We start from the raw sequence: 27,527 nt of genomic DNA, 5'->3' as shown, positions 1-27,527 counted from the left end.
TGACATGACGACTGGCATGTACTACCAGGAGTACACAGAGTATACTGAAATACCATGACATGACTACTGGCATGTACTACCAGGAGTACACAGAGTATAGTGAAATACCATGACATGACGACTGGCATGTACTACCAGGAGTACACAGAGTATAGTGAAATACCATGACATGACTACTAGCACATACATGGGTACTATGGGGAGTACACAGAGTATAGTGAAATACCATGACATGACGACTGGCATGTACTACCAGGAGTACACAGAGTATAGTGAAATACCATTACTACTAGCACATACATGGGTACTATGGGGAGTACACGGAGTATAGTGAAATACCATGACATGACTACTAGCACATACATGGGTACTATGGGGAGTACACAGAGTATAGTGAAATACCATGACATGACTACTAGCACATACATGGGTACTATGGCGAGTACACAGAGTATAGTGAAATACCATGACATGACTACTAGCACATACATGGGTACTACCGGGAGTACACAGAGTATAGTCAAATACCATGACATGACTACTGGCACATACATGGGTACTATGGGGAGTACACAGAGTATAGCGAAATACCATGACATGACTACTAGCACATACATGGGTACTATGGGGAGTACAGAGTATAGTGAAATACCATGACATGACTACTAGCACATACATGGGTACTATGGGGAGTACAGAGTATAGTGAAATACCATGACATGACTACTAGCACATACATGGGTACTATGGGGAGTACAGAGTATAGTGAAATACCATGACATGACTACTAGCACATACATGGGTACTATGGGGAGTACAGAGTATAGTGAAATACCATGACATGACTACTAGCACATACATGGGTACTATGGGGAGTACAGAGTATAGTGAAATACCATGACATGACTACTAGCACATACATGGGTACTATGGGGAGTACAGAGTATAGTGAAATACCATGACATGACTACTAGCACATACATGGGTACTATGGGGAGTACAGAGTATAGTGAAATACCATGACATGACTACTAGCACATACATGGGTACTATGGGGAGTACACAGAGTATAGTGAAATACCATGACATGACTACTAGCACATACATGGGTACTATGGGGAGTACACAGAGTATAGTGAAATACCATGACATGACGACTGGCATGTACTACTAGGAGTACACAGAGTGTACTGAAATACCATGACATGACGACTGGCATGTACTACCAGGAGTACACAGAGTGTACTGAAATACCATGACATGACTACTAGCATGTACTACCAGGAGTACACAGAGTATAGTGAAATACCATGACGTGACTACTAGCACATACATGGGTACTATGGGGAGTACACAGAGTATACTGAAATACCATGACATGACTACTAGCACATACATGGGTACTATGGGGAGTACACAGAGTATAGTGAAATACCATGACATGAGTACTAGCACATACATGGGTACTATGGGGAGTACACAGAGTATAGTGAAATACCATGACATGACTACTAGCACATACATTGGTACTATGGGGAGTACACAGAGTATAGTGAAATACCATGACATGACTACTAGCACATACATGGGTACTACCGGGAGTACACAGAGTATAGTGAAATACCATGACATGAGTACTAGCACATACATGGGTACTATGGGGAGTACACAGAGTATAGTGAAATACCATGACATGAGTACTAGCACATACATGGGTACTATGGGGAGTACACAGCCAGAGGAATAAGACCAGTAGTTTGAGGTGAAGAGATTCCGTGTGTGCAGGACGGAGCAGCTGTACCAGAAGGTCATGTCCTTGTGGCACCAGCTCCACGTCAACATGAAGAGCGTGGTCTCCTGGCACTACCTGCTCAAAGACGTCCGCACCGTCTCCGAGTGGAACCCGGACAAGGTGGGCCTCCTGGCGTGGGAGAACCTTCTCCCCGTCTCCTCTGCTGCTCATCGCCTCCTCTTCCTCTCCACTCTTCCTCCAGGTCCGCCGCCAGTCCCCGTCGGAACGCCAGCAGGTCCTGGATCACCTGGAGTCCCAGCTAGCAGACTTCCTGTCCGACAGCAGAGAGAGCTCGTTGTTCACGCCGGCCGAGAGGCGGGACCTGGAGGCGGACGTCCGGCAGGCGCAGCGACACTCTCAGGACCTGCTGGACAACATGGAGACAGGCGAGTACACGCCAAGGGGCGGTCCTAAAACCGTGGGAATGTTCATCCTGGCCATTCTCCTCTCAAATCGCTACTGCTGTCCTATCTAGTCCTTTAGCAGGAAGTGATGATGCCTGCTCAGATGACTACAGCTGTCCGTTTACAAAAGGACTAGCTGTCCTATCTAGTCCTTTAGCAGGAAGTGATGAAGCCTGCTCAGATGACTACAGCTGTCCGTTTACAAAAGGACTAGCTGTCCTATCTAGTCCTTTAGCAGCAACTGATGAAGCCTGATCACATGACTACAGCTGTCTGTTTACAAAAGGACTAGCTGTCCTATCTAGTCCTTTAGCAGGAAGTGATGAAGCCTGCTCAGATGACTACAGCTGTCCGTTTACAAAAGGACTAGCTGTCCTATCTAGTCCTTTAGCAGGAAGTGATGAAGCCTGCTCAGATGACTACAGCTGTCCGTTTACAAAAGGACTAGCTGTCCTATCTAGTCCTTTAGCAGGAAGTGATGATGCCTGCTCAGATGACTACAGCTGTCCGTTTACAAAAGGACTAGCTGTCCTATCTAGTCCGTCTAGCTGACGGTTGTGTCCTCTGTCCCTCTAGAAGAGAAAGACGAGTCGACGTCTCGCTCGTATCTGTCGGAGCTCCAGAACATCACCTTGCGTCTGAACGAGGCGGAGCAGAGATTATTGATGGGCATTCAGACTCCGCCCCCAAGTGGTGTTTCGGGGGACAGCGGTGACAGCGCGGTGAGGATTGCGGAGCACGAGGTGAGTTTTCTTTGCAAGAAGAAGAAGAAGAAGGTGAAGGTGAGCGAGAGCGGAGTCACCCAGCATCCGTAACGTCTAGGCGCTGCAGTCGGAGCTGGACGGCCTTCGCTCCAGTTTGGGCGCCGTGTCTCGCCGCTGCGTGGCTTTCTTCGAGGAGAAGCCGACGTCCTCCGGCGCCCCCCTCCTGCGCTCAGAGCTCAACCAGGCGGTGGAGAAGATGGACAAGCTGCACAGCCTGTCGGCCGTCTTCCTGGAGAAGTCAGTGTGGCGGCGCTAGAAGATCCATGGAGTCGTGGCTAACTCATCCCATCGCTAACTCTGACTTTCACCTCGCCAGACTGAAAACGCTGGACGTCCTGAGTCGCTGCCTGGAGGACGCCGAGAGTCTGCTCAGGAAGTACGAGAGCCGACTGAGCGAGGAGGACGTCGTCCCTGCCGACACGGCGGCCATCCAAAACCTCAGGGACGAACTAGAGGTAAGGCCGCACGCTATACGGGTCTATACGTAGGCTACGGGGGTCTATACGTAGGCTACGGGGTCTATACGTAGGCTACGGGGTCTATACGTAGGCTACGGGGTCTATACGTAGGCTACGGGGTCTATACGTAGGCTACGGGGGTCTATACGTAGGCTACGGGGGTCTATACGTAGGCTACGGGGGTCTATACGTAGGCTACGGGGGTCTATACGTAGGCTACGGGGTCTATACGTAGGCTACGGGGTCTATACGTAGGCTACGGGGGTCTATACGTAGGCTACGGGGTCTATACGTAGGCTACGGGGTCTATACGGAGGCTACGGGGTCTATACGGAGGCTACGGGGTCTATACGGAGGCTACGGGGTCTATACGTAGGCTACGGGGTCTATACGTAGGCTACGGGGGTCTATACGTAGGCTACGGGGGTCTATACGTAGGCTACGGGGGTCTATACGTAGGCTACGGGGTCTATACGTAGGCTACGGGGTCTATACGTAGGCTACGGGGTCTATACGTAGGCTACGGGGTCTATACGTAGGCTACGGGGTCTATACGTAGGCTACGGGGTCTATACGTAGGCTACGGGGGTCTATACGTAGGCTACGGGGGTCTATACGTAGGCTACGGGGGTCTATACGTAGGCTACGGGGGTCTATACGTAGGCTACGGGGTCTATACGTAGGCTACGGGGTCTATACGTAGGCTACGGGGGTCTATACGTAGGCTACGGGGTCTATACGTAGGCTACGGGGTCTATACGGAGGCTACGGGGTCTATACGGAGGCTACGGGGTCTATACGGAGGCTACGGGGTCTATACGTAGGCTACGGGGTCTATACGTAGGCTACGGGGGTCTATACGTAGGCTACGGGGGTCTATACGTAGGCTACGGGGGTCTATACGTAGGCTACGGGGGTCTATACGTAGGCTACGGGGGTCTATACGTAGGCTACGGGGTCTATACGTAGGCTACGGGGTCTATACGTAGGCTACGGGGTCTATACGTAGGCTACGGGGTCTATACGTAGGCTACGGGGGTCTATACGTAGGCTACGGGGTCTATACGTAGGCTACGGGGTCTATACGTAGGCTACGGGGGTCTATACGTAGGCTACGGGGTCTATACGTAGGCTACGGGGGTCTATACAGTGGCAGACGCTCATGATGAGTTCCTCAGCTTCACGCTGGGAAAGGTCGTAGGTCGTTGAAGTTCATGTCCATCATTCATGGCTGACTCTCCATCGTCCCGCCAGAAGCGTCAGTCGGAGCTCGGCGAGCACGAGGGCGTCTTCCGGTCCCTGGAGTCGGAAGTGCTGAGAGCCAAAGAGGCGGGGTCTGAGCTCAGCAGGCTCCACCCAGACCGCGGCCCAGAGCTGGAGCGCTACCAGGAGAGAGCCCATCAGATGCGTGAGAGGTGGAACGGAGTCGAGAAGCAGATGGAAAGCAGGTGAGATACCCGATTTGCTGATTAGCATGTTAGCTTCCTTAGGCTCACTTCCTGGCTTTGCTCCTGAAACGGGAGGCTTAGGAAGTAGATTGATGGTAAATGAATGTCGTGTCTGACTCCTGCTGGACCAGGCGGTCAGAGCTGGACTCCCTGGGCTCCGCCCTGCGGCAGTACAGAGACGCTCACTCGGCTCTCATGGGCTGGATCCAGGAGACCACGGAGCGCCAGGAGAACACGCAGCCGGGCCAGGCGGACAGCAGAGCGCTCTCGGAGCAGCTGGCCCAGCAGACGGTGAGTTGCCCCAATCCCCCCCCAATCCCCCCGCCCACGGAACGTCTTGGCCCACGTAGCTCACCTCGCCGTGCCGTTTTCAAATGGAGTCCAGGCCTTGGTGGCTGAGATCGAGGACAACCAGACCAAACTAGACGAGTGTCAGACCTACTCCAAAGCCTACTGCACCTCGGTCAAGGTACGCACGCGCCCTCAAATGTGGCGCTACGCTCGCCGGGTCCTGAGCGTCCCGTCCCGTCTTTGCAGGACTACGAGCTCCAGCTGATGACCTTCAGAGCCTTCGTGGAGTCCACACACAAGGTGCCGGCGAAGAGGAGGAGGATGCACTCTTCCTCTGACGCCATCACTCAGGAGGTGAGTGCCCCCATGGGACCGTCCCCCCCTTTGAGCCTTATGAGTGACGGTGCCGTGACTGCTGCAGTTCATGGACCTACGCACCCGATATACGGCCTTGGTCACGCTGACCACGCAGCACGTCAAGTACATCAGCGACGCCCTCAGGAGGCTGGAAGAGGAAGAGGTGAGAGATGATTGGGTCGCCCTCCTGTCGGGACCAGACTTGCCACCACTTCCTGTCCCTGCAGAAAGAGGTGGAGGAGGAGAAGCAGGCCAGGGTGGGTCAGGTGGCAGACCTCCTGGGATGGGTCGAAGGTCTCCAGGGACGGACCTGCGGCCCCGACGCCGAGTCCTCACTCGCGGCGCAGCAGGTAAGCGTCGGTTGCTACATTGTCACGTGCACGTGGCAGCCCCGCCCTGATGCACGTGCACGTGTGTTCTCCTCCCAAGGCCATCAGCCAGCAGCTGGCTGCCAAGAAGGACCACGTCGCTGAAGCCACCAGGAGCACGCAGGTCTTCCTGCTGTCCAAGCAGGCCAGCAAGTAAGCCTCACTGTCAGACATGACGCCGCCCCCGGGGGCTCTCCCCCCTTTTGGTGCTCCTTCCACGAATAACATCCAGCCACACCAAAGTAAAGCCCAAAGGCACAATGTGGCAGGAACATGGCAGGAAACATCTCGAGGGGCCATTTTAGCATGGCTGCCAGGTCATAACTTCTGTCCCTGTGCCGCCCCGCCCATCCAGGCTGTCCCCGGAGGAGCGCGCCCACGTGGAGGCCCAGCTGGAGCAGCTGACGTGCACCTACAAGCGCATGTGTGACTCGTCCACGCAGCAGCTGCAGCAGCTGGAGCAACGACTGGCCGAGGAGGAGGAGAGAAAGGTGAGGGAGCTCAGACCTTCCAGGAACGAGGAGGTCAAGCGTCTTTGAGTATGAGCGTACTGTAGAGTACTACTACTTCTGTCTAGCTTATACTGCGTGTGTGTGTACTCGATAGTTAAAATGTCCCTCAATCACTCGGTTTAACAAATGAAGGCGTCGCTGGTGTGGAGCACGTCACGTCCTTCACAACGCCTGCACTCACGTCACTAACACCACCACCATCATCATCATCACCACCATCATCACCATCACCATCATCATCATCAGGCCTGCATCAGTACCACATGAATTCCAGCAGCGTCACCTGGCTACTTTTCAACGAGCGAGCCTTAAACCTTAAACATCTCCACCAGCTCCCACCATCAACACAGAAGACCTACTTCCTGGCCAGGGTCTTTCTGGTGCCCACCTTCATGCTTCATGTTCCAAGCGCACATGATCCGTCTCTCGGAGACATCCATCCAATGTCATAATTAGTATTTCACGAAGGTCATCCAAAGGTGGTTAGCATACACAAATGCATCACATTCACTTCCATTTCATATGCTAATAATTAGCATTAGTTAGCATCCCAGGCTGAGTCAGTGGGTCAGGAAGTAGCTACCTAGCGTATCACGTCCACTAAAGGCCTGTGAATGCCCACTAAATTACCCCTTCAACTCATGTACTTCCTGGTACTCCATCCTGGTACTCCATCCTGGTACTTTATCCTGGTACTCCATCCTGGTACTCCATCCTGGTACTTTATCCTGGTACTCCATCCTGGTACTTTATCCTGGTACTCCATCCTGGTACTCCATCCTGGTACTTTATCCTGGTACTCCATCCTGGCAGAGCAGGTGTGCTAAGTGTCAGAGGTACCATGCCCCCTACTGTACAGAGTTGGAACCGCAAGCTAATACACACAGGCAGTCCCATTGTAATGTGTTTATTAGCCAGGGCCCACAGGAAGTACCAAGTGTATACATGGGAAGGTCTGGGAAACCCTCATGAGGACCTGGACCGGTCTGACTGATTCTTCTAGAAGGGAGCTGATGTTTCACCACTTAGCCACTTGGCTAACACAAATGTGTTGCTTTGCCGCCGCACCATCAGCATGTTGTGTCCAGATTGTGTGTGTGTGTGTGTGTGTGTGTGTTGTGTCATGCGAGCCTTTAACCGTGTGCTACTGTTAAACCAGCCTGACATTGACTAACTGCCGCCCAAGGAGCCGTCGGGACGTCCTGGTCATCATCAGGTTCTGTCTGGAGGAGACCTTTAAAGGACACGTTGTCCATCGTCCACAATCCTAATGTCAGACATCAACACACACGTCCTTCAGACACTTAGCATGAGTGCGCTAACGATGCATGAAATGGGATGCAATAGTTTGATGACCGAGCCCTCTAAAAAAGGCCACCATCCATGCTGTGGGCGTGGAGGAACGGCTACGTTGATGATAAGATGCATGGATAGAGCATAGAACATAGAACATACAACATACAACACAGAACACAGAACACAAGCTTATATTTCACATGACCGATGCCAGCGATGTTGCTAGTGGAGATTCAAACCCGGGGCGTTTGCGCCCTAGTCCAGAATATGTTTAATGGCGGACAAAAGAGAAGGATGTGTTGGTGTCCAACATGGGCGTTGTGGACGATGGAGACAATAGAAGAGTGGGGGGAGGGGGGGGACACGGTGGCATGCCCAACGCTAACCAGCAGCTTGCAACGTGTGGCGCCCGGCTGTGTGTGTTCAAGCGGACGCGCCCATGCGGTGAGTACCTGCCTTTTATTCCAGGATGTTGGCTAACGATGTTTCCTTAGCTGCTCATTAGCTTGACGTGGCGTCATGTGACTTTATGGCTTGAGTTAGCTAGTTAGCTAGTTAGTTGATGTGCTAACCAGAAGGACGTGGACCCTGTAGTAGTTTGATGTCACCAACAATCTGGTACCCATATCTGATATAGAAATATCTGATGGGTATTTTGGGACGCAAACTGACACCCCTTTTTTTCTCTTCTTTTTGTCTAGACTGATATTTGTATCGCCGGGGGGATGGACCTGGGAACGGTGGAAACCTTCCCGGTTTTTCAAGCGGCCCGACGTGGTCTTATTGACCAGGACACCTGTCGTGTTCTGCTGGAGGCCCAGCTCATCAACACGGGGGGGCTCCTCTGTCCCGATGCCCCCGTCTGCCTTTCCCTGGATGCGAGTCTGACCGAAGGCCTGACCGAAGGCCTCCATGAAGGAGACCAGGCCGAGCTGGACGACCTGAGCGTGACGGAAAAGGAGAAAAGTGGCAGGCCAGTCGACGCTGAAGAAGGAACGTCCAGTGGAGTCTCACCACACCAGGATTTGGAGCCCACTGGAACCAACGGAACACAAGAGAGTTCCCACCAGAACGCTGACGAGAAGTGGATACCTAAACCCTCCTTAGAAGAAGATGGAGACACAGAAAGTCCGGAATCCAGGAAGAGTCCGGCTGAACCGAAGATGCTGAAACAGGAAGTTCCTGCCTCGAAGTTAGCTAAAGCTGCTGCTGAGGAAGAGGAGGATGACGATGAGCTGTCAAGGCTGGTCCTGGATCTGGCAAAGGGAGGTCTGCTGACTGAAGACGGGGAACGGTTGCTCCCGGATGAAGCGGTGGCTCAGGGGGTCCTTCCTGGTCACACGGCGGTCAAATTGATGGCTCGGGCGGGATTGTTTGGGGGTTTGGGCGGTGCCTCGCTGAGCCTGGATGAAGTGCTCCAGGAAGGCCTCCTAGATGAGGATCTGATGTGGACTGTCCTCAGGTCGGATAAAACCCTGGCAGGGATTGTGGATGTCGAGAGACGTCAGGTTTGCGGCGTGGGGGAGGCGGCCCGGGGGGGTTTGATCGACGCCAACACTGCGGCTCGGCTGCTGGAGGCCCAGGTGGCATCAGGGGGGGGTTTTGACCTACGCAGGGACAAGAAAGTCTCCGTCACGTTGGCATCAAAGCTGGGACTGATAGACGTCAATCAAAGAGAAGAACTGTTAGCGCTGGAGAAGGCACGCAAAGCAAAGGTGGGTGGGACACCAGCCGCCCTCACCAAAGCCAGCTTGCAGCTCCAGATGGAAGGTGTTATTGATCCAGAGACCGAGTGTCCGGTTCCTCTGGAGCAGGCCATGGAAAAGGGCTTCATAGCCCCCAGAGATGCTTATCAGGTGCTCCTCAGGCAGGTGGCCGAGGGCGGGGTCATCCATCATGCTTCGGGAATGAGGCTGTCAGATTCCGATGCTGTGGCTAGAGGTCTTGTAGATGTCTCCATGGCTCCTGGCTTGGAGGAACTAGAGCGGGCTTTCCAAGGAAAGGTCAGCCCCTCACACTCAGAGGCTGCAGCTCCACAAGCAACAACGGGGGCCGTCTCTGACCCCCACTCCAGACGTAAGGTCACCTTGGCAGAGGCTGTTCCTTGGGGGCTTCTCCCAGACAAGACCAAAGATGAAGTCATGGCCTCAAGCGCTGGAGCTCCAGGGGTGATGGACCCTGAAAGCGCTCAGATTGTGCCGTACTCCGCCCTTGTTAGACAGGCCAAGATGGACATTGAGACTGGCAAACGCTTCCTGGAGGTGGAAGCCTTCAGAGGTATTGAGAATCCGGCAACAGGAAGCAGCCTGACTCTTCCTGAAGCTGTGGCGGCAGAGCAAGTGGACCCTGGTCCAGCTTTGAGACTTCTCCAAAGCCAGGCGGACAGCGGGGGCATCATTGACATCAGCACCGGGGAAAGGCTCCCCCTTCCTGAAGCCCCCGGTGGTATTATAAACGAAGAGGACCGTACGGAAAGGCCTGTATCTGGGGTACAGGTTCTACTGGGACCAGATCCATCCATTGACCTTTTGAGTACATTTGCTACAAATGTCGAGAAAAGAATCCAGCAGGCCATCCAGGAGGCCATCCAGGAGGCCACACCACAGACACGCCCATCCACATCACACCAGGCTCCTCCATCAACATCTGCAAGGCCGACAGGAGACCAGAGCGGAGATGCTAGATGGGAGGAACGCATACCTGAAGGTTTGGCTACAGAATCAACTCAAGCGCTTGCGAGCACCGCTGACCAACGTGAGGAAGAGGACAGAGACCTGAGACCTGGGACACCTGAGAAGGTTTGGTGTAGATCCAGTGATGAGAGCGGTACTTTGGTCAGAAGCTTTGATGGACCACTGACTGATTCCAGAAGAGCTGAGACCACAGCTGCCACTCAGGAACAGGAGCAGGGAAACCCGAGCGTCCAGGAACGTAGGATGGGGAATGTTGCACAGAGGAACGATGAAGGAACGTCGGTGGACGGCCAAACCTTGGAGTCTAAAGAGACGGAGAGCAAAAGCAAGAAGAAGAGACGAGCTAAAAAGAAAGCCAGGCTCGGGGAAGAAGAAGTGGAGGTTCATCAAGCTGGTGCAGATAAGAAACCAGACAAAGACCAGTCCAAAACACGGAACAGTCAGACCGGTGGACCTCCGCATGAAGCAAAGACTGAAGATGGCGAGCTAACAGAAGAACCTACTGAAGTGCCAAAGGTCGTGGTGAATGTGGACAGGAAGGAGCAGACGAGTGAAGATGATCAGTCAGTCATCTCTCAGGACGTTGCTGGAAGGACTGAGCAGGAGTTACCTCCAAGGTCCAGCCTGCCAGATGAACAGAAAGCCGCCCTGATGCTCAAAGCCGAGGAGAACATCCCCATCCAGGGGGTTGAAGCAGAAGCAGGAGTGAGTGACAAGAAGCTGCAGGTGCTGGTCAGGAAGAAGGAGATCTCAAACATCAGAGGTGCTGGTGATGCCCTCAGACCCCATGATGCTCCACAGAGTGAGGAGACTTTGAAAGAAGACAAAGACGTTGCAAATGTCGGGGACTGCAGAGAGAAGTTGGAAAAGGAGACACCTTCATGGGTTAAACCCGTGGAAGGTCAAAGAAGTAAGAAGATAAAAGCTTGGTCTGCTAGCGGCAACTTAATGGTCCATCAAGGAGAAGCCAACCCAGAGGGTCTGTTAGCAGCCGCAGACCCCGAGGCCTTTGTTGGTGGAAAGGTAAGGATGGGATCTACAAGAGCTTCCAGTCAGCCAGAGGAACGAAGCTCTTGCCCTGAGGAACCGATGCAGGATCATCTGAAAGAAATCCATTCAGAACATGCTGGTGGTTCTCCTGAACTACAACCTGTGGTCATTCGGTCTCGGGCGTGCAGCACACAACCAGAACATCCAGCAGAACCAGAAGAAGATGAGTGCCACCCACCAGAAGATAGAACCACCAAAGGTCTTGAATTGCCACCTCAAAGTGAAGATCAGCCACAACGTAGGTCTCCAGAAACTCAAGCGATCCTTTCAGAAGAGGCTCCTATTGCCTCGGGATCACCTGGACTGTCGGCTCCACTTGGAGAAGACAATGGAGATGCAAGGTCCTTTGACACGGAGGCGGTGGCGTCCTCTTCTGGCAGGGTATGGAACTGCAATGCATGCAACTTCTGCATGTACTTTGGAGGATAAACATCTTCATCACATGCACGTGTTCTTCCCTTGTCTCCAGTTCTCGCTGGTGCATCAAGAGGTCTTGGAGCACCACCACAGAGCGGTGCCTCTGGTCTCCACGGTCGGACACCAGGAGGTCAGAGGTCAGGAGGTCCTTCAACAGCACCAGCATCAGGTGCTTGGACGCAGCCCCGCCGCCTTGGAGGACATCGCCGGACAGACGCAGGTGATGGAGGTTCTTAGATGGTAGAGGGAGATGAATTGGGACCACTTCCACACAGACATGGGATCATGGGGTCATGGGGTCATGGGGTCGTGTATTCAGTTGTGACCCAGCGTCTTGCCTGCCAGGCTTTGGATGTGGACCTGTGTGACCTGTGTGACCTGCGTGACCTGCGTGACCTGCGTGACCTGCGTGACCTGCGTGACCTGGAGCCTGAGACCACAGCAGAAGTGGAAGCTGTTGAGAAACTCTTGAAGCCCCACCCCGAAGATGTCCCTGACCAGCTCCTACTGGCTCTGGAGAAGGACCAAGGAAGCTTGGACCCGAGGTACCAGGCTGCCAGGATGCCTCCACAGGACCCTCTGCAAGGAGATGCACACAAGGTAGGTCTTCTGAAGTCAGAGCAGATCAGGTTCTGGTCACATGTGGACGCGGTTGCGGTACGGTGCCTCAGCGTTGATCTGGATTGCCCTCAGGAGGCAGTAACAGCAGAGCTGAGGTCACTCGGAGCTCGAGTTGCGGCTCTTCTGTCCTGGTTGAGGGAGACGGAAGCTGAGATGGCAGGAAGTGAGAAGGTGGAAGACCACCGTGGTGGACGTTCACATCAGTTGCGTCTTGGCAAGGCAAGTTTGACCATCCCGGTGCTGTTGGATGCTTCACGTGTCCGCGTCCTAATCCTTCCTTCTCTTGTCTCCAAGGAGATGCGGTCCAGTCTGACGGCTCGCACCAGCGAGGTCGGCAACGTGGTTCTGGACGTCCAGGTCTTCATTTCGGAGAGGGCCCGGGACCTGGCCCCCGAGCAGAGCAGGCAGCTCCTGGTGCAGCTCCACCGGATGCAGACGGCCTTCCACGGCTTGGCCGGAAAAACCCGGGCGCGTGACGACGCCCTCTCGGCCCAGCTGGAGGAGGAGGGGGAGGAGGAGGAGGAGGGGCGACCCCGGCGGGAGAGAGACAAGGATGATGCCGACCATCTCAGACGGATGCGGCTTGAGGAGGAGGTTTGGAAAACCATGATGGCGTCGCTTTGGTTTGGAATACTCCTGCTTTTCTTACTAATACCAGCACACGCTTAGCACACGCCTAGCACACGCCTAGCACATGCACAAGCACACCATGATACTACAGTATTCACCTCACTACTTATCCCAGGGAGTACTTATCCCAGGGAGTACTTATCCCAGGGAGTACTTATCCCAGGGAGTACTTATCCCAGGGAGCCCCCCCATGAGCATCATGGCCCCCCCTCTATGTTATCTGTATGCTATCCCTTTGCTAACATGGTGAGTGTTGCCATGGCAGCTATGGCAGATATGGAATATTTCATATTTCCATTCCTTCCTGGTTGTTAGTTTCCTGGTAAAGTGGAAAGTGAAAGTGAAAGTAAAGATGGCGTCCTGCAGGTGCTTCCTTGTGTAGTAACACGTGTGTTTATTAATCTGTTGCCTTGCTGTTCCAGATTGCCACTGAGGGTGTGTCGCCACGGTAACGGCTTCCTCACCCACTTTTCTTCCTGCCACCCCGCCGTGTTCGTGTGGGGGGGGGCAAAGCAGCAATAAAGATCTTTGTCTTGTGTGGTTTCTATTGTGCGTGTGTGTGTGTGTGTGTGTGTGCGTGTGGACACAATGTGCGGGGGCGTGGCCAGGCAAAGCGTTGTCTAGCTTATCTGGGAATGTCCAGGATTTCATAATCCCAACGATAATGTTTGGCTCCATCTTCTCAGGTGGTGCAGCAGCAGAAAGCAGAATGTTCTCAGAAGCTCCAAGGCCTCAGCGTGTGGTTGGCTGGAGCGGCCGACCTTCTGGCCAACCAGAGAGCAGGAGTGGAATCAGAGGACATGAACGTCCTGCAGGAGAAGCAGAAGAAGTTAAAGGTGGGACGTTTTTGCAAGGAGACCTTGTTTAGAACCTTTAGTCATGCGTGTGGTGTCTCTCCCCCAGGAAGTCCAGAGGGACCTCCAGACGAGAGCGGAGGAAATCACCGAGGCCATTCGCTCCGTGGAGGACTTCCTGGCCGAGCGAGGAGACGGCCTGAGTCCAGAGGAGAGAGAGAAGCTGCAGGTGGAGCTGGTGCATATGAAGGAGCGGTACGGCTCGCTGACCGACTCGGCCAACATCTCCGTGTCGCAGCTGGACACCGCCATCGATGCCACTGTACGCCACATCACACAGAGGGTGAGAGGCATCTCCACACCTTCTAGTAGGTCTTCAGACAGCCAGCATTCATGCAGCACATCACACAGAGGGTGAGAGGCATCTCCACACCTTCTAGTAGGCCTTCAGACCACCATTCATGCAGCACATCACACACAGGGTGAGGGGCATCTCCACACCTTCTAGTAGGTCTTCAGACAGCCAGCATTCATGCAGCACATCACACAGAAGGTGAGAGGCATCTCCACACCTTCTAGTAGGTCTTCAGACAGCCACTGTTTCCTTTGTTTTATTCTGATGATGTTCATGGTGGACGAATGAAAGGCATTCAAGGATCTTCACTATCAGAATCCGCAGTACTGCAATACCGCATGTACTTGGTATCAGATTGATACTAAATTGTCAGTATCGCCCAACCACGTGTCCACGAGACGAGAGGAGGAATGAAGTTTTCTTGTGTTTGATGTTTTCCCGATTGTTCTTCAGGCCAAAGCTTTTGAGGAGCTGCAGGAGACACAAGCCCAGATGGACTCCCTGCTCCAGGACCTCCAGTGTTCTCCTGACCGAGCAGCTGAAGACGTCCCCGACCTGTCCACCTCACAGCCTGACTCCACCGTGGCATCTCACACCGAGGCTCTGCAGGTGCGAGGTCTTCTCCTTCAGCATCTGGATCGTCTCTCCGCATCTTCATGACCTTCTGTTGTTTGACCTTGAACCACGCAGGCCGAGCTCCGGCGTCTCCAGTCTCAGCAGGCCCAGCTCGTCCGCATCTCCCAGTCGGCTCGTTCCCTGCTGGACCAGCCAGATTCCACGCTTCCTCCAGAGGAGAAAGGACGTCTGAGGGCCACCCTGGACCACCTGCAGGCTCGGCACCAGGACAGGCTGCAGAGCTGCCAGGTACTCCCTCTAGAACATTCCTTGAGATGGGGCCTTTATCTTCACCGAATGGCCGCTTGTAGGAGCGGCTCAGGAAGTCTGAGGTGCTGAAGGACGAGCTGGCCAAGTTCCTGCAGGAGCATGGAGGCCTGGTCTCCTGGCTGGAACAGAGCGAGCAGGAACTACGCTGCTTGGGGGAAGGAGAGACGGATGCGCAGGAACTGAAGAACAGGCTGGAGGAGCACAGAAAGGTGGACCTTTGCTTTGCTCTCACAAAGTCTGAAGATAATAACTATTGAAGGAGAACCAAGCCGTGCTCCTGGTAGAATAAGCACGTAGTAGAATAAGCGGCTAAGATGGCGGCCAATATGCTAGAAGGTAAGACGTAGCGACCAGCGTGACCTTCGGTACCAACGTTCGTGATTGTGTTGGCAGCTGGTGGAGGACGTCATTTGCCACAAGGCGGACCTGCGCTTCGTCTCCATCTCGGGTCAGAAGGTCGTGGACTCCGTCCAGGGAGCCGTGGAGCAGGCGGGCGGCTCGGACCCTGCGATGGAGACCACCAAGCGGCTGGTGGCGGACAAGCTGCAGGACGCCAACCACAGATACGCCTCGCTGCACGCCAAGGTGAGCGGCGCCTGCGTCGGGTGACGCGTTCATGCACGACTCGGGATTCTTCTCATGTCTTTGTAGGCGTCGGAGTTGGGGGGCCGCCTGTCTGCTCTTCTGGAGAGGTACCAGCAGTACCAGGACGAGGTGATCTCTCTTCATTCCTGGCTCAGCACCCAGGAACAGAACCAAAGCATAGCCAGGCCCGGTGGAGACACGGATCCCCAAAACCTGCACAACACCCTCAGACAAGTCCAGGTGACACACGCGGCGCATGCGTGCCTGCGGGCCCGCTGGCTGTGGGCGATGTTCTTCTAGCGTGTTCTCTGTGCTCAGCTGCTGCAGGATGAGCTGGCCGAGCGTTCCGTGCAGTTGGAAAAAGTCAAAAGAGCGGGAAGGCTTCTGGTCAGCACGGACGAGTCTCCCTGGCTGAAGGCCGTGGACATCCTGTGTGCCGCAGGTACGCCACGTCACACCGCGTCACGCCGCGTCACACCGCGTCACGGCAACCTGGGCCCCTGTCACGTATTTGGACCGCTCCTTTTCAGACGGCTTGGAGAAGAGGTTCTGTTCGCTCTCCGTGTCCGTGTCCGAGCGGGCCGAGCAGCTGCAGACGGCGGTGGCTCAGTCGGTCAGCGTGCAGGAGGGCTTGGGGGCTCTGCTCGGCTGGCTGGACACGCTGGCCCTCAACCCGGGACCGGTCCAGCCCACAGCGCAGGCGCTTCAAGACGCCCTGACCCAAAACCAGGTGGGAGAAGCTCAGCTGTTTAGTGGACTGACCTGCAGCTTTCCAACATCAGTAGAAGCAACGGCGCCATCTGCTGGATGTTGTGTGAATGGCACCAATCGTAAGCCTTTTTTCCCAACCAGAAACTTCGCCAGGAGTTGCTGTCCCGGCAGGGCAGCGTGGAGGCGACACGGGAGTCCGTCTCCAAGCTGCTTCAGAGCCCCGACGCCTCCACGGCCTCGGGCCTGCAGGTATCCCTGGACGAGCTGACCCGGAGGTTTGCCGCCGCCCAGGCCGACCAAGCCGAGCGAGAGGCGGCCCTCAAGACTCTGCTGCCCAGGCTGGAGAGCTACGAGCGGCTGGGGGCCGACCTGGGGGTCTTCACCCACAGCCGGATGAAGGCTCTGAGCCCGGCGGGTCAGCCCGACCGCAGCGTTGAAGACTACAGGCAGACCGTGGAGGTCTGCTGAAATCTCTGCACGTGACTTGGAAGCTCCAGAAGGTTTGGACTGACGGGGGGATGATGGGGTCTTTCCGCAGGAGGTGAGGTCGGAGCTGCAACAGGAGGCGGCTCAGCTCAAGTCCTTCTGCAGCCTTGGTGAAGAACTCTGCACGTCCCAGGTTTTGGGTCCCACGCAAAGCTTACTGGACCACATGAGAGATGTCAGCGGGGACTTTAAGCAGCTGGAGGACAACGTCAACCAAAGGTGACCATGAAGGGGACAAAAAAGACAAGGAAGAGCAGAGTAATCCTTAGCGACAGACTGATGGCGCCTGGAAGGTCAAAGAAGCATTTCCTAAGTCTGCCATCCGCCCAGGACGGCATGGCGGCCATGAGCGGCCATCTTTCACCATCTCTCAGATAGTTTCAGGGCGTCAAGTTAAAGAGATGATGAAGAATGAAAAGGCGCTTTCTTCACCGTCTCGCAATCTCACCTTTTTCAGACTGGCGGCCATCGTGGCGTGCGAGCAGCAGCTGCTCCAGTTCCGCAGCCTCTCCGGCTCCCTCCTCAGGTGGCTCCAGGCGGCGCAGGAGCAGCTGCCCGCCAAGGAGCTCAGCGTGGACACGGAGGCGCTGCAGAGGAGAGTACAGCAGCTTCAGGTGGGTCACCATGCAGCCACGGCGCACCAAGAGGTGGTTCTTCTGCTGTTCTTCACGCGCCGCTGTGGTCCCCCCCAGGACCTGTTGAAGGAGTGGGAGACCCAGGGGGCCAGGGTCCAGCAGCTGAACAAGAGCGGCTCAGAGCTGGAGGCCCAAGTCATCGACATCACGGCCCCGCAGACCAAAACCAGTAAGAGTACAGCTTTGGAGAATATCTCAACGTCCTGCCAGAATATGAGGTCAGCGTGAGTGACCTGTGTGTGTGTGTGGTGGGGTCATAGGCGCCGCCCCCCAAGTCAACGGCTCTGTAGGTCCCAGCAGTGTCAATGGCATCCACACTTGCAAAGGTGAGCCTTGTCTACCTGAGTCATCTGGACGTGGGCTTCCATCTTCTCGTAAAATGATCATTCCCCCGTTTGCTCCACCAGACCTGACGGAGATCCAGGTGGCCGTGTCGGACGTCAATGCTCGACAGGAAGCCCTCGGCACGGACCTGAAGGAGCGTCTGGGCCGCCAGCAGGCCTCGCTGGAGCTGAGGCAGATGGCCAGGCGGGGCGCCGAGGACCTCAAGGACTGGCTGAAGGACAAAGAGGTCAACCTGGGACAGGGAGGGGCCGCCTCCCCATCCAAAGCGGAGGTGGTGCGCGCCCAGGCTCAGGAGAACAAGGTGAGCCTCGCACTGAGCTCTTTTGGCAGCGTAGCCCCGTAGAGACACTTTGTCTCCATCTGGTGACCTCAGGCTTTGCTCTCGGAGCTGGCGGAGCACTCGGCCAAGGTGGAGGAGCTGAGAGGAACGCTGAGGAAGCTCATGGCCGACAACCCAGACTCTCCCGAGGCGGACGTCTGGAGGCAGCAGCTGCAGGAGATCGGTATGTGCCGCACGTGCCACAAATCCACATCACGTGCCGCGTCATCAACTCTCCCTTGGCGGCCGTCCTCAGACTCTCGCTGGCTCTCGGCCAATCAGACGGCGGTCCGGCGGCAGGCGGAGCTGGAGGCGTGCGCCGACCGGCTGGGCAGCTTTGCGGCGGCGGCCTCCCAGCTGGGTCCGTGGCTGATGGAGAAGGAGCTGATGATGAGCGTGCTTGGACCGCTCAGCATCGACCCCAACATGCTGAGCACGCAGGAGCAGCAGGTCCAGGTGGGCACGCCCCGATGGCGCCCAGGTGACGGCGCCCAGGTGGCGGCGCCCAGGTGGCGGCGCCCAGGTGGCGGCGCCCAGGTGACAGCACCAGTAACGCCCTCTTTTTCCAGTTCATGCTGCGGGAGTTCGACAGCCGTCGGCCGCAGTTCGAGCAGCTGACCCGGTCGGCCGAGGGCATCCTTTCCCAGACCCGGGACACCGAGGAGCTGGAGGAGGTCCGGGCCGAGCAGGACTCCATCTCCCAGCAGTGGCAGAACCTGACGGACAGGCTCACCCGGCGGTCGGAGCGCATCGGCCAGGCTCAGGGAACCAGCCAGCGCTACCAGGATCTGCTGCGGGAGCTCTCCTCCAGCGTGGCGGCCCTCGCCGAGCGTCTGGACGCTCAGGACTCGCTGAGCACGCGGCCAGAGGAGCTGAAAGCCCGCCTGCAGGAGACGGGCGAGGTCCGCTCGGAGCTGGAGAGGCGGAGGGCCGAGTTGGGTGAGGCGGAGCGTCTCTGTCGGGAGCTGAGCGACATCGTGGCAGAACCGTACCTGAAGGACGAGCTGAAGAAGCGTCTGGAGAGCGTCAGCGGCCCCTTGAAGAACCTGGAGGATCGTGCAGGTACATGGGCTCGGGTACGAAGAACCGTGACACGTGACTTGACCTGCTTTTCTCCACAGCTGAAGGTCTCGCCCAGCTGCAGGCCGCTCTGTCCTCCACCCAGCAGTTCCAGCAGATGTTTGAGGATTTGCGCTCGTGGCTCGACCGGCAGGCGGAACTTAGAGACTCGTCGCTCGACTCGCTGCCCTGCCGGCCCGACGCCATTCGCTCGCTGCTGGCCGACACGGACCATCTCCAGCGCTCCGTCGCCGGCCAGCGAGGATCCTACGAGCTCATCCAGGCCGAGGGCGCCGTGCTGCTCGCCGCTCTGCCCGCCGGCAGGGACGAGCGGGCCGCCTTGCAGTCCCGCCTGGCCCTCCTGCGGCAGGACTGGGAGGAGGTGAACGGGAGGCTCTCGGAGCGTGAAAGCAGGCTGAGGAGCACCCTGACCAAGGCCCAAAGATACCAGCAGCACAAGGCCGAGCTCACGCCCTGGTTGGCCCAATGTGAGGGGAAGCATGAAGACATCCAGCCCTCGCTCCACTCGTCTGGTCTGGACGAAGCCCTGCAGAAGGCCAGAGCGCTCTCCCTGGACTTGGACCGCCGGACGCCGCTGCTCGAGGCCTTCAACGCAGCCGCTGATCAACTGCTGGAGGAGTGCTGCATCGGCGATGAGGAGGTAGCAAGCATGGCGAAGGTCCATCTTCACCACGGCTGGAAGACAAACGCTCTGACCCAAACGTGTCTCCAGGTGCGAGACGAGAAGGCGCAGTTGAACCGGCGCTTAGACGGCTTGGGCGAGAGGCTCCACGGCCGCACCGCGCAGCTTGAAGAGCTGGCAGGCCGCCTGAAGGAGTTTGAGGAGGGCCAGCAGGCTGTGGAGAGGCGGCTGGAGGCCGCAAAGCACCAGATCGAAGTCCAGGAGGCTTTAGGACCTCAGGTACCGACAGCAGAGCCACGATGCCGCCGGGTCTGCCATCGCCCCCCTTACCTTGTCCGTCTTTGATTCAGGCCTGTAGCGCTAAGAGCCTGGAGAGGCTGAGGAGCCAGCAGGAGAGCCTCAGGTGTCTGCAGCCTCAGGTGGCCTACCTGCAAGACCTGGCCCGGGGGCTGCTGCAGGACGCTCCCCAGACGCAAGGGAGTGACACCGAGGGGGCACACGGCCTCCAGGAACAAGCCAGGAACACCCAGGCCGAGTACGAAGACGTTACCAACAAGGTGAGCCTTCATATTTTCATATTTCATAGGTGAGCACATCTTATCGTTCATATAAACGTAGCACATCTTATCGTTCATATCAACGTAGCACATCTTATCGTTCATATAAACGTAGCACATCTTATCATTCATATAAACGTAGCACATCTTATCGTTCATATCAACGTAGCACATCTTATCGTTCATATCAACGTAGCACATCTTATCGTTCATATAAACGTAGCGCATCTTATCGTTCATATCAACGTAGCGCATCTTATCGTTCATATAAACGTAGCGCATCTTATCGTTCATATAAACGTAGCAATGCCTGACAGGATCCACATCCACTGTCTTCCTGTGACCATATATGGTCATGGTGGGCTTCTGTAACACCCGCTGCTCTATTATTTCTATTTGGCCCCCCACTTCACGAGGTGCCGTAGGAGGCGTGTCCTCGGGTGCGCTGTCGTGTCATGGGGGCGTGTATGTCCAGATCGAACGCCACGGGATGCTTCCTATTGAGGCTGGGAGGAGCGCTAAGAAGTGTGGAAGTGGTATTTGCGTCTGATCTTCCTTTTTCCGGTCTCAGATCGAGCAGTGCTGCTCCAACCTGGAGTCCCGCCTCCACGGCATCGGCGAGGTCCAGTCGCACGTGCGGGACGTCTTCTCACGCCTGGCCGACCTGGATGACGAGCTGGACTCGCTCGGCCCCGTCGGGCGCGATGCCGACTCGCTGGCCTCCCAGGCGGACACGCTCGGGGGCTTCCTGTCACGTCTGGCCGCCCTACGCGCCGAGCTGGAAGCGCACGCGTCCGACTGCACCGCCATGCTTCGCCGAGAGGGCTCCTCCCCCGACCTGCTGGCTCTCCGACGGGAGACGGAGGCGCTGAGTCGGCAGGCTGGCAAGGTGAGAGGAGGAGGAGGAGGAGGAGGAGGAAACGAAAGGAGCCCCCAACGCTAATGGCGATTGTTCTCTGCCAGCTGAGCGAGCGCGGCCAGGCCAGGCTGGTGCAGATCGAGGATGCGGCGGAGAGGGTGGGGGTCTTCTACCGCCTGGTGGGGGAGCTGCAAGGCCTGCTGGGAGCGGCCCAGGAGGCTCTGGACGCGCAGGGCGCCGTGGGCTCGGAGGTGGACATCATCAAGCGGCAGCTGCAGGAGTTCAAGGTGAGTGACCTCCTGGCTCCTTCTTTCCTTCTTTCCTTCTTTCCTTCTTTCCTTCTTTCCTTGTTTCCTTGTTTCTTTGTTTCCTTGTTTCCTTCTTTCCTTCTTTCCTTCTTTCCTTCTTTCCTTGTTTCCTTGTTTCCTTGTTTCCTTCTCTCCCCCCCCCCTCATTAGAAAGCTAAATACTGTCTGGCTCTTCCCCTCCCCAGTCCACAGCCATGAGGTCATCATGATGCCTCAAAGAATAGGGTGGGTGGAGGATGTAGGGGGGAGGGGAGGGGGTGGGGGGGTGATGTAGTGAAGGGGTGGGGGGTGGGTGGGGGGGTGATGTTCTCCCAACAAAAAGTTTCCCAGCAGACTTTGATTCCTGTTGCATCCGAGGATGCTTCTGATTCCTGCCTGGCTTTTTTGGGCCGGGGGTGGAATCTCAGCTGTCTGCACACACACACACACACACACACTCTCACACACACACACACACACGCTAGGGTGCGGCACCAACGCCCCCCCCCCTTGCATGCCGCTGCCCCACGTTTGCCTTCACACACATCTGACAGACTGACCAGGTATGCTGGAACATACGTGTGCGTGTCATGCTGTTCGCCTCCTTCGTCCTCCATCTTGTTGGCCGTGACCATCTTTTAGCCAGTGACTCATTTTTCTATCATCACCGCCTCTCTACTACACACACACATATACACACACACACACGCCCCCCCCCATCAGAATGTGAAGGAGCTTGTGGGTGTAAACGCTGAGGCCAAGTGGGTCAGGCCGGTTCCCCCTAAGCTGGGAATTCACCTCCATTAGTCTGACTCCATGGACAAAAGTATACGGACACAGACCTTCATCGATGATGTCATCGGTTAGGGCGGACTTTCACATCCGCCAATCTTTTGGACCATGTGATGTAGCATATACGGCATGGATGTGGCACACTATGGATATGCTATATATATATGCTATATATGCTATATATGGAGGATGTTGGTGATGATGATGATGATGATGATGATTACTACATTTACCTAATGTCATCCCCTGATTGGCTGGACCTTCCTGTCATGTGTGTATCATGCTATAGCATTGTCATGGGGGAAATATGTCAGCCGTGTGTGTGTGTGTGCGCATGTGTGTGTGTGTGTGTGCGTGTGCGTGTGCGCTCCACTTTCAGGTCCCGTGTTGCTTCAGCTGTTGTGAATTAGAAAGGCACGCCGTGGCTTGGCCCCGCCCCCTCACTTTCCACTCTCTCCATTCTGTGGGTGAAATGTAATGTCTTACAGTATTTGTTTCTCTACCAGCTCAAATATTAGGACATGGTGCGGAGGATGGTGTGTGTGTACATGTGTGTGTGTGTGTGTGTGTGTGTGTACATGTGTGTGTGTGTGTGTGTGTACATGTGTGTGTGTGTGTGTGTGTGTGTGTGCAATGCAGGAACAAACCTCTTTTGTTTCCAAGAGGACGTTTGCCTGAGACACAGCAGTGACAGCTGCAGCACAACTGACTGTGTGTGCACGTGCACGTGCGCGTGGGGGGGGGCAGGGGGGGGGGGTTGAGTAGCAGGAAAGAAAGAGTGAAGTATTTAGCATGTTTGACATGCAGGCCATGCCGTGAGAGGAGTGTGATGTTGCAGGGCGGAGGAGGAGCGGCCATGTTGTGTCCCGGGTCTTTCCTACATTGTCAGGTCCTCTTTGGGGGGGGGGGCTATTTAGTGGCCACACGTGCAGCCCACATATGTCACTCATGTGGCCAAGGCATGGTCCTGTTGCGCTGCATGAGGTCACGCCTGCATGTATGTTACATATGTGTGTCCATGCATGGCCCCCATATGCATGTTGGTGACCATTGGTCTTCATACCCTGAAAAGAAAGGTTTGGAAGAAGCTCCGTCATGGAGGAAGCGAGGTACCAAAGCTGACTACCGGTGCTGGCAGAGGGTCATACTGCGTTTTAAGATGTGTAGTGAAGCCTGGGGAAGGTTGTCCTTTGGGACTTGATGAAGCGAAGCAAACGAGAGATTGAGATGATAGGTTGGTCTCAGGTTTGATGCTGTGGGGACCCACTACCGTTCCCAAAGAAGTGTGCTTTTATCAAGCTGAGGAGGCGCTGGAGGAGGAGGAGGAGGAGGAGGAGGAGGAGGAAGGCCACATCTGGCGGCACGGGAAGCCTGAGACTCCAGATAACGGCCGTGAGGGTAGCACGCTAGCGTGTGACTGAGCGAGGAGCCGCTCGCTTGCGTGGAATTCTAAACGGCCCAGACGGACAGCCACCCTCCTCCCCGCCCCCGCCCCCCCCCCGGCCCCTCGGCCTGTCGCTGGTCTCCCCCAGCCAGGATTGAGTTTCAAGCCTGTCTTTGTTCCTTTTACACCGACTGGTCTTAATGGATCCACTCTTCTTCTCTGCTCTTCTTCATCCTTACGTGGCTGATGAACCTCCATCATCATCCTCACACGGTCCCGTTAGCCCCCCCCCATTCCCTTCTTCTTCCATTCTTTGTGTCCTCTCACTCTCGCTGGATGAGAATGAGAGCTTCTTAGTTTGGCGTGTGTGGGATTTCCTACGCGCATAACTTTCTCTCAAGCTCCGCCTCCCACCACCCCATCTTTCGCCAGGCAGGAAACCAGCATGATTGGAGCACTTCCTGTCTTTGAATACCCGTGCAGGAAACAGAACAAACGGAGCTGAATTCAAACACAAACAGCAAGAGCGAGTGAGCGAGCGAGGGAGGGAGAGAGAGAGAGAGAGAGAGAGAGAGAGAGAGAGAGAGAGAGAGAGAGAGAGAGAGAGAGAGAGAGGGAGGGGCGGGCGTTGGAGAGGAGGATTTTTTTAGCAGCTGCAAGCATTTGAGGCGTGTGGCGGCCGAGAGCAGACGGCAGCGCTGGAAAGAAAAGAAACGGGGAACTGGGATTGCGTGGCACTTTGGACCAAGACAGGGCGGGGGGGTGGAGGACACCCCCTGCAAGCCAAAGCTGAGACCTGAGCTTGGAGGGCCGTCTGGGTCTTTGCCCCCCGGATATACCGTCCCATGACACGCGTGCCTGCCGGGATCGGGAATCAACACCCTCCCCTCCTCCGACCTTTTTTTTTTTTTTTTTTGATCCACCCCCTGAAGAACCTGCCTGCTTTGGATCTGCTGGACCACCTCCCCCCTGGAGCCGTGGATGATCCCAGGACGAGGGAGAGGAACCAGGATGAAAGAGCAGCTTTGAAACATTGACTGGGGTTTCTTTCCAAGACGGACGCCTCGGACGGATTCCTCTTTGTTCCGCGTTTTGCCAAATATTGGAGCGCTTTTGTTCCTGCACTTCTTGCAGCCATGACACAAATCCCGGGTTCTTTCTTTGTGGGGGCACAAGGACTCGATGGCGGGGTTCCTGCCCTCTCATTTGGCACTTTCCGCGCGCTCCTTTTCCTGGAGATAAGCGTGTGGCTGTTGTCACCTTAAAAGGAGACTTGCACTTCCTTGGCTGCAACTTGTCCGAGCCCTCGCTCCACTTGGACACCGACATGCGAGTGGGGTCAGATCTCAGGGAGAAGACACCTCAAGTGGTGGAGAGACTTTCTGAGCGCGGATGAAGGCGACACAAAGGGACGTTATCTGCTCCGAGCTGGCCTCACGTTGGACTTTGCACCTCTCAGGACCCCCCATACCCCCCCTCATCAATCCCCCCCACCCTTGTCCCGTTCACAGCAGGCTTTTAAACAAACAGAGCTTGTGAGTAACATGGTGGCCAGAGGGGGGGCCACCCGTGTCTCTGCCTCCCTGATGCCACACGCCATGGGCCAACGAGCAAGGCAGTGCGCAGCTGTTGAGGTGACATAGGGGGGACGGTCAGCAAGCCAAAGGACTTTTCGGACCCCGAGACGAATGTGTTGTGACCATCTTTGTGTGTTGATTTCCACTTGGCAGCAAACCCACAGGTAGCTTCCCTTCCTGCCACCGCCCACATGGGGAAGCCCCTGAGTCGCCCCGACTGTCTCCGACAGAGCCCCCGCTGCCTGGGGAAAGGCGACGAGGATGAGGCGTACATCGAGGACTGCTACGTCCCGCAGCGGTCCATCTACGACACCATGCGCATCAACGAGCAGATCGACCAAGGGACCAAACTCTGCCAACCGTCCCGGAGCACGCTGGGCTCTGGCGGCGAGGCGAGAGGCGAGGGAAGTACGCTGTCCAGCAACGGCACCCTCGGCGCCGACCGAGGAGGCGTTTTTGTCTGCAGAGCTGTTGAAAACGTGGGCGGAGCCAGGAAGCTTGACGAAAGGGTGATCTTTGATGCCTTAAAGTTGACCGGCGACGCTCAGATTAGCGGCGGGCCCGGTCTGCCCAACACGGCGTCCGCCTCTGCCTCAGGGGGGGGGGCCCTTGCGGCCAAGAGGCGGCATCAGGCCGGGGAGAAGAAGGACAATCCCAACCGCCGCTCGTGGAAGGCCTTCATGCCCCCAACTTTTCCAGAGTTGGCCGAGAGACTTGACTTGTCATCCGTTGAAGGTTCCGAAAAACGTTCATCAGGGGGGGCGGGGCTCCCTCTCTCTCCTCTTGCCGTTCAACCCGCTCACCCCTCCACTCCTTCCTTACCTCCTTACACACCCTCGCCTTCCTCCTCCGCTCCCCACACTCCTTCAGTTTTATTCCCGCCCGGAGCTTGTCCCGTTCCTCCTCTGCTGCAGCATCCTTCAAAACAAAAGCAGCTTCACATTTTATTGCAAAAACAAGCGAAACGCTCTGAGCCGGTGCCCCCACCCCCCCAAGAGGCTCGGGTGTCCCCTCAGCGTAGCCCTGGAAGGCGTGTAGGACACAGACGGACTACAAGCTCCTCGAAAACGGGAATTAAGCAAATTCCTGAGGAAACCGTGGAATTGATCAAATCCTCAGATTCCGAAAGGGATTCCCCTCTTTTGGACCAAGAGGACAATACGCCGCTCATCCAGCCTGAACCGGTCTTCTGCCCCCCCACCAAGGCTCGCACGTGGCCTCGCCGCATAGCAGGAAAGACGACCCAAGTGGGCTTCCCTGGACTTCCTCCTTTGCCCCCCCTTTTGGCCGAGGAGGGCAGCCAGGATGAGGAGGCGTTTTATCTGCTGGACCCGCCATCTCCGTTCCTGAAGGAAGACGAGTCGCTGGCGTATGGAGGTCTGCCACCGTCCCCTTGTGTCAGTCATGTGGGCAGCACCGAGGGTCTTCTCTGCTGGGGGGGCCATCTCAGAGAGCGCACGCCTTCTGAGCTCAAATTTGAGGAGGACGAGCGTCGAATTCTGGAGGAGCTGGAGGAGGAGGATGATGGGGGGGCCGTGTGGACGCTAGAAAGGGCGAAAGCGGAGGAGGAGAGGGCTGAAAGGGAGGAGCGGGAGTGGGAGGCGGTCCTTAAATTGGATAACAGGGAGATCGTGGACCAGTCTTGGGATAGGGAAACTTTGGAATCGGAGAGATGGGATGTAAGCGGCTCTTCTGGGCATTGGCCTGTATTGACCCCCCCAGTGGGGTTTGGGGGCCCCGGGGTCCCCAGCACCTCCCCCTCCCCCTCCCCCAGCTCAGAGGCTGAATCGGATGAACTTTTCCTGGAGTTGGAGAGACGGTGTGAAGAGGAGGGTCAGGAGGGTGTGGAAATGAGTGTAGATGATCCATATTCACGTCCTTGTCTGGAGGACAATCCCGATGCTGAATGGGGAAGTTTGGGAGGAACCCTTCCTCTAAGTGAAGATCATCACATGAAAGACTTCGACTCGATGCGAGCACAAGACTGTGAGAAAGAACATTGTCTCATTGATGAAGGTGGAGATGATGTCTTCAGTGAAGGAGAAGAAGAAGAAGGCAGTTTCCCCACGGACTCGGCTCTTGGTTTCCAACAAGAGTCCAACTCCAGCGGGATGTTCCTGCTGGATCCAGCCGCCACTGAGACGGACAGTGGA

At 56.0% G+C, this 27,527-nt stretch overlaps 1 protein-coding gene across 21 annotated transcripts in view; it reads left to right on the top strand.

Moving 5' to 3' along the window:
* macf1a (microtubule actin crosslinking factor 1a) overlaps nt 1-27,527 on the top strand; it is a 93,783-nt gene that overhangs the window by 41,450 nt on the left and 24,806 nt on the right. For 18 of the 21 annotated variants that reach the window (XM_058046368.1, XM_058046364.1, XM_058046366.1 and 15 more), the window contains 40 exons: nt 1,786-1,912; nt 1,995-2,178; nt 2,773-2,939; nt 3,019-3,197; nt 3,277-3,415; nt 4,673-4,866; nt 4,998-5,157; nt 5,252-5,335; nt 5,404-5,511; nt 5,579-5,677; nt 5,742-5,864; nt 5,944-6,035; nt 6,238-6,373; nt 8,392-11,814; nt 11,903-12,070; nt 12,196-12,450; nt 12,544-13,065; nt 13,788-13,937; nt 14,005-14,238; nt 14,704-14,859; nt 14,941-15,114; nt 15,177-15,344; nt 15,529-15,720; nt 15,787-15,960; nt 16,039-16,162; nt 16,251-16,450; nt 16,573-16,890; nt 16,970-17,136; nt 17,375-17,531; nt 17,610-17,721; nt 17,813-17,878; nt 17,960-18,198; nt 18,271-18,400; nt 18,473-18,672; nt 18,786-19,278; nt 19,338-19,936; nt 20,009-20,197; nt 20,269-20,475; nt 21,047-21,364; nt 21,439-21,621. In XM_058046368.1, the coding sequence (XP_057902351.1) occupies nt 1,786-1,912; nt 1,995-2,178; nt 2,773-2,939; nt 3,019-3,197; nt 3,277-3,415; nt 4,673-4,866; nt 4,998-5,157; nt 5,252-5,335; nt 5,404-5,511; nt 5,579-5,677; nt 5,742-5,864; nt 5,944-6,035; nt 6,238-6,373; nt 8,392-11,814; nt 11,903-12,070; nt 12,196-12,450; nt 12,544-13,065; nt 13,788-13,937; nt 14,005-14,238; nt 14,704-14,859; nt 14,941-15,114; nt 15,177-15,344; nt 15,529-15,720; nt 15,787-15,960; nt 16,039-16,162; nt 16,251-16,450; nt 16,573-16,890; nt 16,970-17,136; nt 17,375-17,531; nt 17,610-17,721; nt 17,813-17,878; nt 17,960-18,198; nt 18,271-18,400; nt 18,473-18,672; nt 18,786-19,278; nt 19,338-19,936; nt 20,009-20,197; nt 20,269-20,475; nt 21,047-21,364; nt 21,439-21,621 (11,110 nt within the window). The remainder of the gene's footprint in view (nt 1-1,785; nt 1,913-1,994; nt 2,179-2,772; nt 2,940-3,018; nt 3,198-3,276; nt 3,416-4,672; nt 4,867-4,997; nt 5,158-5,251; nt 5,336-5,403; nt 5,512-5,578; nt 5,678-5,741; nt 5,865-5,943; nt 6,036-6,237; nt 6,374-8,391; nt 11,815-11,902; nt 12,071-12,195; nt 12,451-12,543; nt 13,066-13,787; nt 13,938-14,004; nt 14,239-14,703; nt 14,860-14,940; nt 15,115-15,176; nt 15,345-15,528; nt 15,721-15,786; nt 15,961-16,038; nt 16,163-16,250; nt 16,451-16,572; nt 16,891-16,969; nt 17,137-17,374; nt 17,532-17,609; nt 17,722-17,812; nt 17,879-17,959; nt 18,199-18,270; nt 18,401-18,472; nt 18,673-18,785; nt 19,279-19,337; nt 19,937-20,008; nt 20,198-20,268; nt 20,476-21,046; nt 21,365-21,438; nt 21,622-27,527) is intronic. The other 3 variants (XM_058046381.1, XM_058046383.1, XM_058046367.1) reach the window with 2 other exon arrangements.

This window comes from Doryrhamphus excisus, chromosome 14 (assembly GCF_030265055.1).
Source record: "Doryrhamphus excisus isolate RoL2022-K1 chromosome 14, RoL_Dexc_1.0, whole genome shotgun sequence".
In the NCBI taxonomy this organism is placed as follows: domain Eukaryota; kingdom Metazoa; phylum Chordata; class Actinopteri; order Syngnathiformes; family Syngnathidae; genus Doryrhamphus; species Doryrhamphus excisus.
Note: the sequence above shows the minus strand (reverse complement) of the source record. Positions and strands in the feature narration are given on the sequence as shown.